This window comes from Lytechinus variegatus, chromosome 4 (genome assembly GCF_018143015.1).
Source record: "Lytechinus variegatus isolate NC3 chromosome 4, Lvar_3.0, whole genome shotgun sequence".
NCBI lineage: Eukaryota > Metazoa > Echinodermata > Echinoidea > Temnopleuroida > Toxopneustidae > Lytechinus > Lytechinus variegatus.
In genome coordinates, this window is record NC_054743.1 from 14,813,464 (window position 1) to 14,827,435 (window position 13,972).

The window sequence follows — 13,972 nt, forward strand, 5'->3', positions numbered from 1 at the left end:
TTAATACTTCTATGAAGATGATCCTGCGGCAACATGATTCATTCACAGATTATCATTGAAAGAAACATTTGTCCAGGAATTAGAAAACAGCTTAGTGGAACAAATCGGCTCAAAGCTCGATAAGCGTGAGTTGTATTACTGTAATCGGAGCACGGGAACACAACTTTAGTACGGAACAACACTAGTAGGTCCCATCATGGACCAAGTAGGTCCATGGTCCCATTTTGCATAAGATTTCGAACAAGTCATTTTGTTACGTAAGAGTTGACTGTCGAGGACGTGAATGATGTCGAACGGCAGAAATCGCAAAAATTACCTGGAGGTTTCCAATGGGACGACGCCAGCTAGTCATCGATCTCGATCTAACTTATCGAAGTCGTAAGTATGATTCTTAATTAGAATTTGTTCTCAGTCATGGTTGTGTTGGTATGATTGCGGTCTTTAAAAAGTATATTAGAAAATATCTAAATCAAACCTAAAATCACCATATTCAAAATTAAGCTATCATACACTCTCACTGTATAGATGATAAGACTCAACGAGATATAGGCTTATATCTACACTTAAACAATAGATGAAGAAACAAAGAGAGATGAAATATGAATTAAATCCCCAAAGACGAAATCACCTAGTAAAAAAATAAATCGTAGATTTTTTCTAACATCACTTACACTGCAAAAACTCCGGTGTTGATTTAACACCAGCTCGGAATCTATTAAAAAAATGAAGTGCTAATTCAGCTCTTAAAGAGCGTGTATAGTGACTGCACTTCGGAGTGCTGATTTTTCTCGTTCAAATTTGAACTAGACAAATCAGCACTCCGAAGTGCAGTCACTATACACGCTCTTTAAGAGCTGAATTAGCACTTCATTTTTTAGAGTATATGTCCACACCAGAGAAGTATTGAATCAACACCAGTTTGGAACCAAACCGATGCTGTTAATACTGATTGTTGTTGTATAACACATATCTGGTGTTAGACCAAAACGAAACTGGTGTTGTTTAACACTCACTTCTCTGGTGTAGATTCCGGGCTGGTGTTAAATCAACTTCGGAGTTTTTGCAGTGTTCTAGAAACGTGCTTTTTGCAAGAGTATTAAACGCTATAATTTATTTATCTAATTTCATTCGTGATTACCATTCCCTTATATTAGATAGAATATTTTGTACTTTATGAGAGCATTTCATATAATGTCTTGTTAATGCTTGAACGCTGAATATGATTATTTTTTTAAGTTTATTTCATTTCCACGTTGCAATAGCAAAACTATATATAAAAGTGTATTCATCTTTCAAACAATAAGCAAACATGCATTTCCAAACATAATGATTAACATTATACTTGTAAAATTTGCTCTTTTTAATTGTTGCAAGGGTGAACTAAAATGAATATTAAATGCATGCAATATCGTCAATTGTAATGTGGGATATCGTCGTCTTTAGCTGCTAGGAGCTTCAAATGATGGAGACCTCAAAAGCATTTAATAGGAAACACATGCTTACTTTGTAAACTATTTCATCCATATATCTTTTCTTTAGAACATTCTTTTTTAAGTCAAATAAAGCTCATATACGAAGAAACCAGTTAATCATTTCGATTTTATCTTCCGGTGTCATTGAGTTTTTTGCACTGAAAGAAAAAAAATGAAATTCACTCGGATTGTCAATTCACAAAAGAAAAAGATAGCATATAGTGAAATGATGGTACTATATAGATTTCAAAAGATTGCAAATAAGGTATAATTCAATGTTATTTTGTTAATGGAATGAAGCGATATAAGTCATGGTGAGTATTACGTAACCACAACCCCAATTATCAAAATTAATGGTCTCGGTGGATCTAATTAATTTGTGAACCAAACTGATGCCCATGGGTGATAACAAATTGCCATGACAACGTGTCTTCCATACATTCAACTATTGTCTACCGATCATAAGATGAGTATTCGATGCTTCTTCCTCGAGACTGGAATTACGTGCATGAAGGACCTTTGGGATGGTGATATAACTACAATCGTATCAATAGCAAGTCAAACTATCTGATGTCGTCTTCACATTCAGTATTGCAGATGGCGAATGACTTAAGAGTTGGTAACTGATTCCATCACTTCTCGCTGGATAATGACTATTACTGGAGGAACTATTGCGCCTCATATCATTCACAGGATTTTTCTGATATAATCCTGCTCTTCGCTGGATGTTGAATGATAATTGATTGCATTAGTTGAGCAAACACATCAATGAGCCAACCAACAGATTGTTTAGCCGGCGATGCCATCTTCGTCATCGATGCCTTTCTTTCAGATATTGTTTTTGTGGAAAAACCGAGAAGCTTAATTTCATTTTAGAGAGGTCGACGGAGGCTTGCCAAGAATTGTTCTTTACCATTAAAATATGATTTGGTAAAAAACTGTAACATTCAGATTCACTCCTATGGTCGTGAAGCGATGAGGAATCTCATCGTATTCAATCTCAGTCATGATTGTGATCGGCGGCACTTTAAGAAATTAGATTCGTGGATTGTCTTCTATCTAGGGATATTCGCTGTTGTTAATCACAGTTCATTTAACTTTGGAGTATTTCATCACTAGCCTGTTGTCAATGTCATATTTTAGTTTCAAGCTTTCCTACAGGATGATTCAACATCGAGAGATCAACATCGAGAGCACATCATATTTCTAACTTTCAAGATTATATTCAAAGACGAATCATCTTACCTATTATAACAGCTTATGGACAGTTATTTTATACTTGTATATCGGATGTTTCTACATCTTATTGTTTAATATCAAATTTATGGATTGTTATAGAAAGCAAAGTCTTAACCATCAGCCATTATGAGCAACCATCAGATAAAACTACCAATTATAAAGATCTGTAGCGATGGACATCGGGATCAACCAACAGGGCACTCTGGATCCACCCTACGCCCTTCGCCACCACCAGCCCAGTTATGGATGAGGAGGAACCGTAGTAGAAGAGTACAGATTCGAGACAGTCCCGGGCCAACAACACCAATGACCAATTTAGTTGTGCCATCTATTCCAGTTGATGAACGAAGACCAACCGGGAAGGTGACGACACCGAAGACGCCAAAAACTCCAAAGAAGCCATCTCCGAAAAGAGAGCGCGTGTTCCGATTCTCAAGGTATGAAGTGCACCGTCAGGTCATAATGAGCATATTATATAGCGCTTGCTTTCCAAAACCTTTATTATCATCTCTTTTCTAATTGTCGAAAATGTGTTACAATCATGTTAGATTGCACACATATTTTTGATGATGTCCGCATCACGGTGACTTCTTTTGTTGAAACCAAAGCAAAAGTCAAGCTAATAAGGTAAATCTGAACCAAATGCTTAATTTTTATAGACAAGCATTTGCTTTAGCTGAAGTCGTTTGTTTGCCTTGGACTATAAGCTAGCAATTGTTCTTGTGGTCTCGTCGCTCTTTACATGTATGTGCCATCTCCGCTAACCCAGGTTGACAAAAACATTTTTGACAAGCATAATGACTTCTTCTGGAGGACCAGAGTCGAAAGTTTGCATTTGAGGTCATTGTGTTAGGCATTAACTGTGCTAGAAATTGATTTAAACATTGTCAAAAATGATCATTTTCAGATCGGACGAAACAAAAAGGATTTGATCATGGCCCTGGGAAGCGGGGTGTTGAAGCACCTCCAAGAATTACCTGGGGCCCGTTGCATAAAACTTTTTACCGGAGAAAACTCAGGTTGTTTTTACCGGAGTTTTTTGCCCTATTTAAAGTCAATGGCAGAAATCAGACTAACCTTAGTTATCAGGTTTTACAGTTTTCTCAGGTTAAAAGTTTTATGCAACAGGTCCCTGGGGTGCTGCGTTTGTTTTCTCCATAGGCAGCACCTCCTGGATATCTGTATAGGTATGCTAATAGGAGAACGTTATCAACATGACCTACTTAAAAAAAATATCCTTTTGTTTCGGGGTGGGAGCTTTTAAAATTTTTACTGGACCAAATCACCTTCATTTTGTAGGGAAACTTTTTTTTACTTGTCAAATTCCTCGTGACCAAAACGACTTGCATGTTGTAGTGTACACCTTTTTTCCCTTTTTGTGCGGCTTTTTGCTTAAAAAATTTAAACCACACCTTCTGTTGAAAATCATTCACAGGGCCCTGGCTTTGATCCTGGCGAACGCCCCTTTACCCCATAAAAAGATATTACGGGCAAACATAAATCACAGCAATAACGCGGTGTTGATTAATTAATGTATATACACCACACATGCATGATCCACATCGGTCATTTTCCACTGGTGTTATTATTTTGTGTTAGTTCAACACCTATGGTTGTTATTACAACACCTTCGGTTGTTACTTTTATAATCGTTAGTGTTATATTAATTCTTTACGGTGTAATCTAACACCTTGGGTGTATATAGGGACACCGACTGGTGTCCTAAATTTATACAGTGTATATTAACGAAAATAAATATATTTTGTGGCTGTCATTACGTCGATCAATGAATGAAAAGAAAATTATTGTTCATAATGATTATGATAAGGGAACGTTGTAATATTGTAAATTCTTCGAAATAGAATCGTAGTCATATCACTCTCTGAGTTTCAGGCATATATATATGACAATCACGGCACCATATCAACTTTTACATAACCATGATAACGCTTCTAAGACATAATATCATTAGTGTCCTCCAAGATGCCTGGTTGTCATGGTAATCAAGTAGTACCATCCATCATCTTCCCTCGATGGAGTAGAGCATAATAAAATGTAAAGTTGGAAAATGATCGTCAGCCTTATAATGATGTCCAATATTTTATGTTTCATTAGTCATTAGAAATTTCACTACATGCATTAAGTTCACGGTAATTTCAATTGTTCAAAGGGGCAACATAAGTAGATTGATCGTAACTTTTTTAGTTCAAGTATTTATTTCCAAATTCATTTAAAAATGGGAACAAAATTATATATAGACAAATACATAAATAAATGAATAAAAAAACAAGGATAAAACACAAGAACATCAGCAATACAAGCAATAAGAAGAGTAAAATGATAATTGGCACATTGTTGTGGCAATAAAGTTGAAATGAATGGAAATGGGGCATGCATTAATGACTTGTTGAAACGCGCATATTCAATAGAAATTGATCGTTAACATAATATTCAGTATGTGGTATAGATGAGGCAAGTGCCAAGGAATAAATAGAAATAAGACTTATTATCAATTATATCAAGAAAACTGAACTAACATTTGATTGTCGTTCTTGGATTGTCTTATAATTCTGCTCTCAGTCAATTGTAATTGTGGAAATGGTTGTATTATATTATACAGTGCGTATCAAAAAAAGTTTACACTTTGAAAAAGCTCTGGGAATTAAAAATTATACAACATGTGGGTAATTTTTTCATATATAATCTTGGGTTTGGGTCTCATCTATCCAATGAAAGTAAAAGTTTTGACAGAATGTTACACTTGAGTGAGAACTGTCCATTTTTGTAAAGCTCGCAGAAATCTGATTGCGCAGAAATGCTCGTTTTCACGCAGTGTCAAGGGGAAAGGGCGAAAACAAACTTACCCTGCAATACATTTTTCCTACATTTCCCTCGCACTTTTAGTCAATTAAGATAAAACAGATACATTCAAGCATTTTAAAACAAATTTGCCACCCAAATTGAAATTTAAACACTTAGTAAGCACAACTTTTACCCTTTTTGTGCCAGCTGGATCTGAGGACATAACTGAATCTTAACAAAAATACATCAGAGATATCCAGCACTTCTTCACTAAGTTTTTATTATTTTAAGTGGGTTGACATTTAATTTTTCATTGAATACTTGTTTCTCCACACTTTACCCAAGCTTGACAATTATTAACAAAATGAAAATCAAGCCTAATTAATTTTATGTAAATCACAGCTCAGTGTAAATCAAATATCGTCTTGATGGCCTTGGTGTGCATGGTGTGTGGGGAAGTGGGGCGGGGCGCAATGCACTCTTTGAAGTGTATTGGGCAAGGAAACAAGTTAAAAGAGGTCAAAGATATCTTCAAATCAGTTTTACTTGCTAAATTCTACGTGTTCTTCATGATAAAGGTTTACTTTTATTCGCATAGCTATTTCAAAGTTCTGCGCAAATCATTTTTCATTAACTTTTCAAAAGTAAGTGGTGCTCACTCAAGCGGAAATATTTTTCGATAGTTATATCGTTATTTGCTTAAATGGATCTGTACCAATGTTAAAATATTGAAAAATCTTCAGGATATTACAAGTGTATAATTTTACAGGATTTTTTCAAAGTGTAAACTTTTTTTTGATACGCACTGTATAATATCCAGACGTTTTAAAGCATAATGATGTTATGCAAATTAGTTCCGTGTTGTTTCCTTATAGGAAAGGGTGGCCACCATGGTCAAGATGTCCAAAAACACTTCATTAAAACAAATAAGAGTAAAATAGTAATGTCAAGAGAAAGAACCTACAATCCTAGTAGCCAAGGGCAATAAAAGGAAGACAAACATCGATGGTGTCTCGACACCCAGCTTTCAACATTAAAAGAAAAAAAATAAAGAAGTCACGCAAACAGTTTTCTTTGAAGATTAAAGTTAACATGCACAGTAGCCTGTGAGTGTGATCGTTGAAAGATCTGTATCCAAGCGAGCCATGATCTTTACTGCTTCCCATACACTGGAGAATCTTTTCGGCAAATTCGGCAGCTCTTTTAGCAACGTTTGGAGTGGACTCACTCTTACCTGAACGCGTGCTGTTTGTTAAGTTCTTGCATGTGAATCTGCAATCTTCAACCAAAAAAGACAACTTTAATCAGATTTTGGAATGTTTCATACATCGTACTTTACGCATATGGGGCCAATTGATTGTTTTACTTAGATGACTGACTGATGTAGATATAGAGAAACTATTTGGGAATTTTTTCTTGACTGAAGCAGGATGCCGAGGAACCACCAGAGTGTTGGTTTTACTCGAAATCGGTAAGTGATCGAGAGAAACATCGTCAAGAATTGGTTGGTTGGTTTTATTTACAATAAAATACATATCACCATGATCATTAACAGAATAATTTATGTATAGTCAACAATATTATAGAAAAGTTATTAAAATATAAATATATCATTTTTGATAACCAGCCTCAAATTATTTCTGTTCTTCCAGTTCCTGTCTTTGAGAAATACTTATTCTTGTTTCTGAAGTTGAAAGTTACTATATCAAGTCGAATTATTTAAATTTTAAGCAAACTATACCGTAGTGGCGACGATTTCTCTGTTTTCATTTTTTTTTCAAACCTATAATTGACTACAAGTTTGTATATTATGATGTAATGGATTCAGCGTTTGTAAGTAATATTTTATCAATTTTTATTGAGTAAAGAAATAAAGATATTTTGGTGGAAACAGGGTCTTTTGACAGTAAATATTTAATTCGAAACTTCATTATCATGACAATAGTCATATTTCAAGCATGTTGAGCTGTTTAAAATAATATTGTTCTTGTCTCGCTTTGTGTCACTCTGATTATAGCAAATAAATTTTTTTAATCACTTAGAGTGATCATCGTGTAATAATAATATCAATGAGATCTGACAAGTCGCATCGAGGGAGACTGCAGTACTAGTTTGATGAAATCCGAATTTTATAGTCAGTCCCCATAGCTGTAGGGTGACGAAATCTAATTAGTAGGATAAAAAAATAGAACTTATTTAGCTGTATTGTAATGAGATACATTGTACCTTCAAATCTCCAATTACGAGCGAAGGGCGTGAATAAAATTGTGGAACAAAATGATATGATTCTAGTAAACATGGTAAAATGAAACAAATTAAACTATACGTTGTTACATTGGAAACATATCATACCGGGTCAATTCACGCAGAAGTAATTTCTCTCTTGTCAAGATGTTGTAGCTTGGGTATTTTAAGTGGGCGCTATTGTTAATTTACATACCTTTAGCCATCGGGAATTCTCTGAGTGCATTTGTAAGAAAGCCCATACCCCACTGAAGACATACAAGTGTGTAGACATTAGTCTTAAAGATGTATAGTTATGGCGTCACCAAGGAGCTGTGTGTTTGCAAACATTCTATCTTGGACATTGTACTCTGTAGTTAAATACACCTTGTAATGGAGGATCATCATGACTAAAAATCACCGGCGTCGATTGATTGTGTGGGGTAAAGGCATGTGAGATGGAGCGCCGTAAACTTACAAACAGAATGGGAAAAAGGGTTTTAGTTACTGAATGTCAAAACAATGTTCATCATGCACCCTTGTCAGCTTAGTCGTCTCAAAACCCTAATCTTACAAATAGAATCGAGCAATCTTGATTAAAATTTCACATGGTGTCATACTGTCATTATTATTTACCTTGTAAATAATTTTAAGAGAAATAGTTAAAGCTATATTTATATTGTATTCTTGATTTAATAGAAGTTACTTTAAAATATTGTCTAATTATTCTTAAGCTCAGCGTTTTCATAGTTTCGTACCTCCACGGCCGCACCTGAAGTGGGAGTGTCGTTGCCCCAAATTTAAATTTCCGTTCGAATTTACACAAATTTTACCAAAGTGTTCACTAGATCATTTCATTTCAATTTAACAATACAAATTAATAGTAACTTGTTAATCAGCTCAGTGTGTTCGTTCCATTGCTTGTGGGCCAAATTTTGAAAATTTTATCTATTTTTTATTTTATTTTTTGCCTTGCTCCTTGGAATAAATATTGCAGGGTTAAAAATTTCAGGGTTGCGAGAATAGGGACATTCTCTTTATCATTTTCATTTAGTTTTCAATTTCTTTCATTTCATTTTACTTTATATGGTGAGACGGTTCGTGATCGAGTGTGTGTGTGTGTGTGTGATGATGGCATTCGGTCTATAGAAAGCTGGAAGTTTATGAAATATGTTCTGTTTCACGAGGACTGGATAACCTAGACTGTAGTCCTGGACTTTCTGTTATTATAACACTGCTTATTGGGGGAAAGTTTGTAGCATTGTATAATCTTATAAAGTAAAGATCCTATCTATCTCTACTAATTCACCACTCTTCTGTCAAGATTTGATGAAGTCATAGAAGTTGTTCCTTCTGTCAAATAGTGTCTTTACATTTCAAAATAAATTACATAGGAAGTTGGACAAATGCAGGGTAGAGACCTGTTAACATGGAATTTAATTCCTACCCCTGAATTTATATCTCGCCTAATATCCATTTTAGAATAAAGCGTGTAGAGAAAAGAAAAGATCAATGGCTTATTAAGGTCTGCCCTTTTGGGCATTTCGATATAAACATTTTTGCAGTGTCAAACTTTGGTAGACCTTCTATAAAAGAACCCCAATATAGAAAGGGTGTATTTTTGCCACCAGAATTTATTTCTGATTACATATAGAAAATGCATGACTGCCACTTCTCCTTTGGGAATTTTCAATTTTCAAGTCTTGTTGGTCAAGTGCATATCTTGAAGTTTCTTTTGTGAGATGCGAATTCTTTCAGTGAGTCGAAGTGGTTGCTGCGATGAGAACGAGCCAAATCAAACATTTGAGTCTGAAACTAGTATCCCCAAGAGGGCTCAAGTTTAGTTGATCATCTATCTTCCTTTTATCATCAAATTTGATCGATTTGATGTTGAGCTGCGTAAAATACATTTTGTATAGGTATCCACGAATCACTTTAACATTGAAGAAGCGAACAGACCAGTGGCAAAGAACGATCTTCACGATTATTGCTCTTGTGAACTCGTCGAGATCGTTAACTTTGAGTCTCGGGTTTTATTTTGAAAGCGAACGTTGATCAGCAGAGGTATATTCATTGGATGCAATAAAGCTTCCTCGAGCCATCCGTCTCCCAGGACTACAAGTTCACAACATACTTATTTTACAAGCGTCGCAACTTTATGATTTTGATAAGGAGCTATTAACTAACAACATGAGCTGTTAACTGAGCATGACGGATATTACATCTCACCCGGAATAATTTAATCAAAGTCCGGAATTTACGACCATTAACATAATTATGGTGGAACAGAGGTCAACAAAAGATTCATGTTCTTTTTCAAGTAAAGACCTAAGTCTAACAAAGCATAACTCCATGTTGAATTCTCACTTCAAGTTGGCATCGATGCTATATTACTTTTAGATCATGTCGGTTTACTATAACTTGTTATGCAATAACTTTAAAGAGGTAAATAGAAGTCATTGGTGGACGATTGTGTTCTTGTAAAAGAAGGTGCTGTTCTCGTTATCCGATCGAATCGACCTTTGTTATCAAGGCAGATAATCAATCAAGATTGATGATCCTATATCTGTAATGAACGCTTCAAGAGGATCCAGCAGTAATACCATTCGATGCGACCGGAAGGAAAGGCGTTTCAGGATAATGATATATATTTCATGATATACTCAGTGTTGCCGTGGTTACTCAACGAAATGCTCATCATCTACGCACTCTGAGCTAAAAACCTAAAGTCTGTTTCTTCGTACATTGACAGAGCGAAAGTTTGCTTTATTGTGGAATCGAATGGCGAACACAGCTAACTAAAATCTTGTGAAACTTCAATATTTTTTTTTGGATTTCATATCTAAAGATTAAAAGTATCAGTATTGGTAAGATAATACCTGGAAATTCTCTCGATAATATGATATTATGTTTTCAACACTGGTTGAAATGAAAATGACTACGCTCGAACTTCGATGATGAATTCGTCGGATAACACATCGAGTCTGTACCATATGAGATTTTATTCGGTACTTCATCCACTCAGTTCTTACCTCACCCTTCAGCTATCCTTTGTTAATTTCAATTTTTTTTTGTAATCGGAGCCGAGTGGTTCTCGGATTAGAAAGATCTGCAGGAAGGAGTGACCATAGATCTAGAGAATCGCCGAGGGCTTGGTCTGGAGACGCCCCGTATCCCAATTAAGGTCTTGGCAACGAATACCTTCATACCCCATGTGTATTCTGCTCCAATGATCCGGATTGAATCGACTGTGTAACCCATATTATCTTCCATCATGTCCATTGTTCATAAAGAAGGCCATTCAGTGATGCATTTAAATTTAGCCGTCCAAATAGACTGGTATATTCAACTTTCGAGACCTGGTATTATGCAATAGCCCCCTGCATACAAAAAAAAACGAAAGAAAATACAACCGATATAGCCTGAGTAATTGCCGAAATCAGTACTTCTTGTGTAGTGTGTTCCATTTAAAACATACAACTTGTGGTGAAATAAATTCATATTCAAGTTTGGCTGTTCTGAAACCTAACTGAGAAGACCAAGTCAATCTTCACCTGTCATCATCGACAATTTGATTACATGCATCGATAGAAAGACAGGTGAGAGGGTTATTCTTTACTGGGACTAAAATCATTGAGAATGCTGAATATATTCTATAGAACTATGTTCATGATTATCAACCAAAGCTGGAAAACCTTTTACTCTTTATATGAAACGAACTTTAGAAGAACTTCAATTTTGTGAATTTCACTTAGATCTGATGGCTTCATGGATGATCTCATATGGCAACGGAAACAAATGTTACATGATTGTATGACCTTCATTAGGAGACCTTCGATATTGATTAATGAGGATATAACATGTCATCTTTCGAGGAGTTTCATGGATCAATAAATGTTCACCTGGATATAAGACGCATCCTTTATCATGGTAATAATTGCTGAAAGAGGAAAGTTTATCGACAAAGACACTTGATAATCCTTTGTTAACTTCGAGACAAGGAATAACCAGTTAATATACAAAATCCTGAGGCTCTCGATGAAGAGTCATAGCCTCTATTTCATATTCGCAGTAAAATACGAATTGCTCTACAATAACAACTGTTACTTTCATAATGTGTGCATACTTAATTAAAATTTCTTCTATCTTTGTTTGTTGTTGACATCTTAATGACTTGAATTTACCAAATGACGTTCCTGACGAATCTTCGAAACCGTGGGCCTATAGGATATAAATGTTTTAATTTTTGTACAAACTGAAATCTCATATCCCATAATGTCGACGAAGAGCAGAAGAAACGCTCCGAAGTCGCCGAACTTAAACGGACCGCGTACGTTCGCTGCAGCTCGTGAAAACACACTCGACCACCAAGTCACTCACCACAGCGCTGGTGGTACATACCGACGTCATGTTATCTATCCGGACCTCCCGTTGTCTCTGGACGAAATCTATGACCGCGCCACCCGTTACACCAGTAAGTTCCTGGCACGACCTATCATATTCTACGACGACGACGACGATGATCTCGGTGCCTCGATTAGGAATAAGCGTGGTTCGGGTGACCGAAGAATGACGATTGCATTAAGTAGTAGTCGTGCCGGTAATCGGAAGTCCTTGCTTGCTCCTGATACTAGTCGAAGGGGAACTATTGCTGGTGGTGGTGCTGCTGGGTTGGCCTTGGGTTCGATTGACTTTCGGAGGTTTGGTACCCTAGGAGAAAGAGATGATGCTGGTATTGACGAGTAAGTTCTTACTCTTCCAATTGGGATGAGACTGTCCCTTATGCCAATGGGGAAGATTCTGTGAGGATAGTTTGAAATATTTTTCAGTGTACCTACTACAAGCACGCGTGTATTCTGGGGGTGCTCTCGGGGCCCGGGCCCTCGTTAGGCGAAAAGGGGAACCAAAAAGAAGAAGAAAGGAGAGGAAAAGAAAAGGGGAGAAAAGGAGTGAAAGAAGAAAAGAAAGAGAGAAAAAAGAGGGAAGGGGCGCCGAATTGATTTTCGAACTATATAGGGGGCACCGAATTAATGTTCGACTTAGGGGCGCCGAATTAATGTTCGACATAGGGGGCGCCGAATTCATGCTCGACATAGGGGGCGCCGAAATTATGTTTCACTAAGAGGCGCCGAAATGATGTTCGACATAGGGGGCGCCGAATTGAAGTTCAACCTAGGGGGCGCCGAATGGATGATGTTTGAGGTATGTAGGGGAGCCGAATTGATGTTCGACTTAGGGGCGCCGAATTGATGTTAGACCTATGGACGCCGAATTGGTGTTCGACATAGGAGCACCAATGTTAGTCCTGATGCGCCAAATTCAGGTTTAACCTAGGGAGGGGGCGCCGCCAAATTCATATTCGACCATTGGGGCGCCAATTTGATGTTTAACCAGGGGCGCAAAAATTATGTTTCACGTGGCTTGGCGCTTGCACTTGTATCAAATGCATAGTTAGATGCCCATCATGTTCATGATTATCAAAAGTGCTTAGAAAGTCCAAATGTTAGGTCAGAATATCAAAAATTTTCAGCTCGCGCTTCACATTCGCATCAATTATTTTATAAATACCCATCCTGTTCATGGTTACAAAAAGTGCTTAGAATGCCCACCCCCCCCCCATCGGCTGGCAAAAACAAACAAAATAAATAACTTTAGGAAACATTATCTGCTTTGGTGCTCGCATTGTCTGTTTAAATGAGATAATGATAATAATAATAAGAAGAAGAACATTTGTAATGCGCCGGTATCCATCATAGAACAGATATACATTTATAATGTTTTTCTAAAACATCCCGTTTTCAATTAAGTCTATATACATCAAATATATTTCCTTTCACTTCAAGTTATCATTGTTTTATGTAGTGACATTTGCTTCTAGTGATTGCCCCGTTTTAAGGTCTGAATATAAATCATTTCCAGACCGTATTTACAGTTAGTGGATTAGTGCTACATGTCTGCTCTTCATGAATTCATATAAACAGTCCTTAAAATGTCCCCTTTTCTGGTCTGAATATTACAAATTTTCAGATCACTTTTCGCGCTCGCATCAATTTTGGTTAGCGAATTAAGTATGACCTTTGTGAATTCCTAAGAACAAGCTTTAGAATGCCCCTCTTCATGTCTGAATTTCAAAAAATTTCAGCTCGCGCTGCGGCGCACTCGCAATATTCATGAGATACGTATCATGCTCATGATTACAATGAATAAAAAAAGTTCTGTATGTGTTTATGTGTAAT

The 13,972-nt window shown here is 36.5% G+C and overlaps 1 protein-coding gene across 2 annotated transcripts in view; it reads left to right on the forward strand.

Moving 5' to 3' along the window:
* Positions 1 to 271: 271 nt before the first annotated feature.
* Positions 272 to 13,972, forward strand: part of LOC121413468 (androglobin-like) — a 91,232-nt gene continuing 77,531 nt past the window's right edge. The window contains exon 1 of one of the 2 annotated variants that reach the window (XM_041606289.1): positions 272 to 378. In XM_041606289.1, the coding sequence (XP_041462223.1) occupies positions 284 to 378 (95 nt within the window). In that variant the 5' untranslated portion in view covers positions 272 to 283. Of the gene's footprint in view, positions 379 to 6,926; positions 6,985 to 13,972 lie in introns of those variants that run through there. The other variant, XM_041606291.1, reaches the window with a different exon arrangement.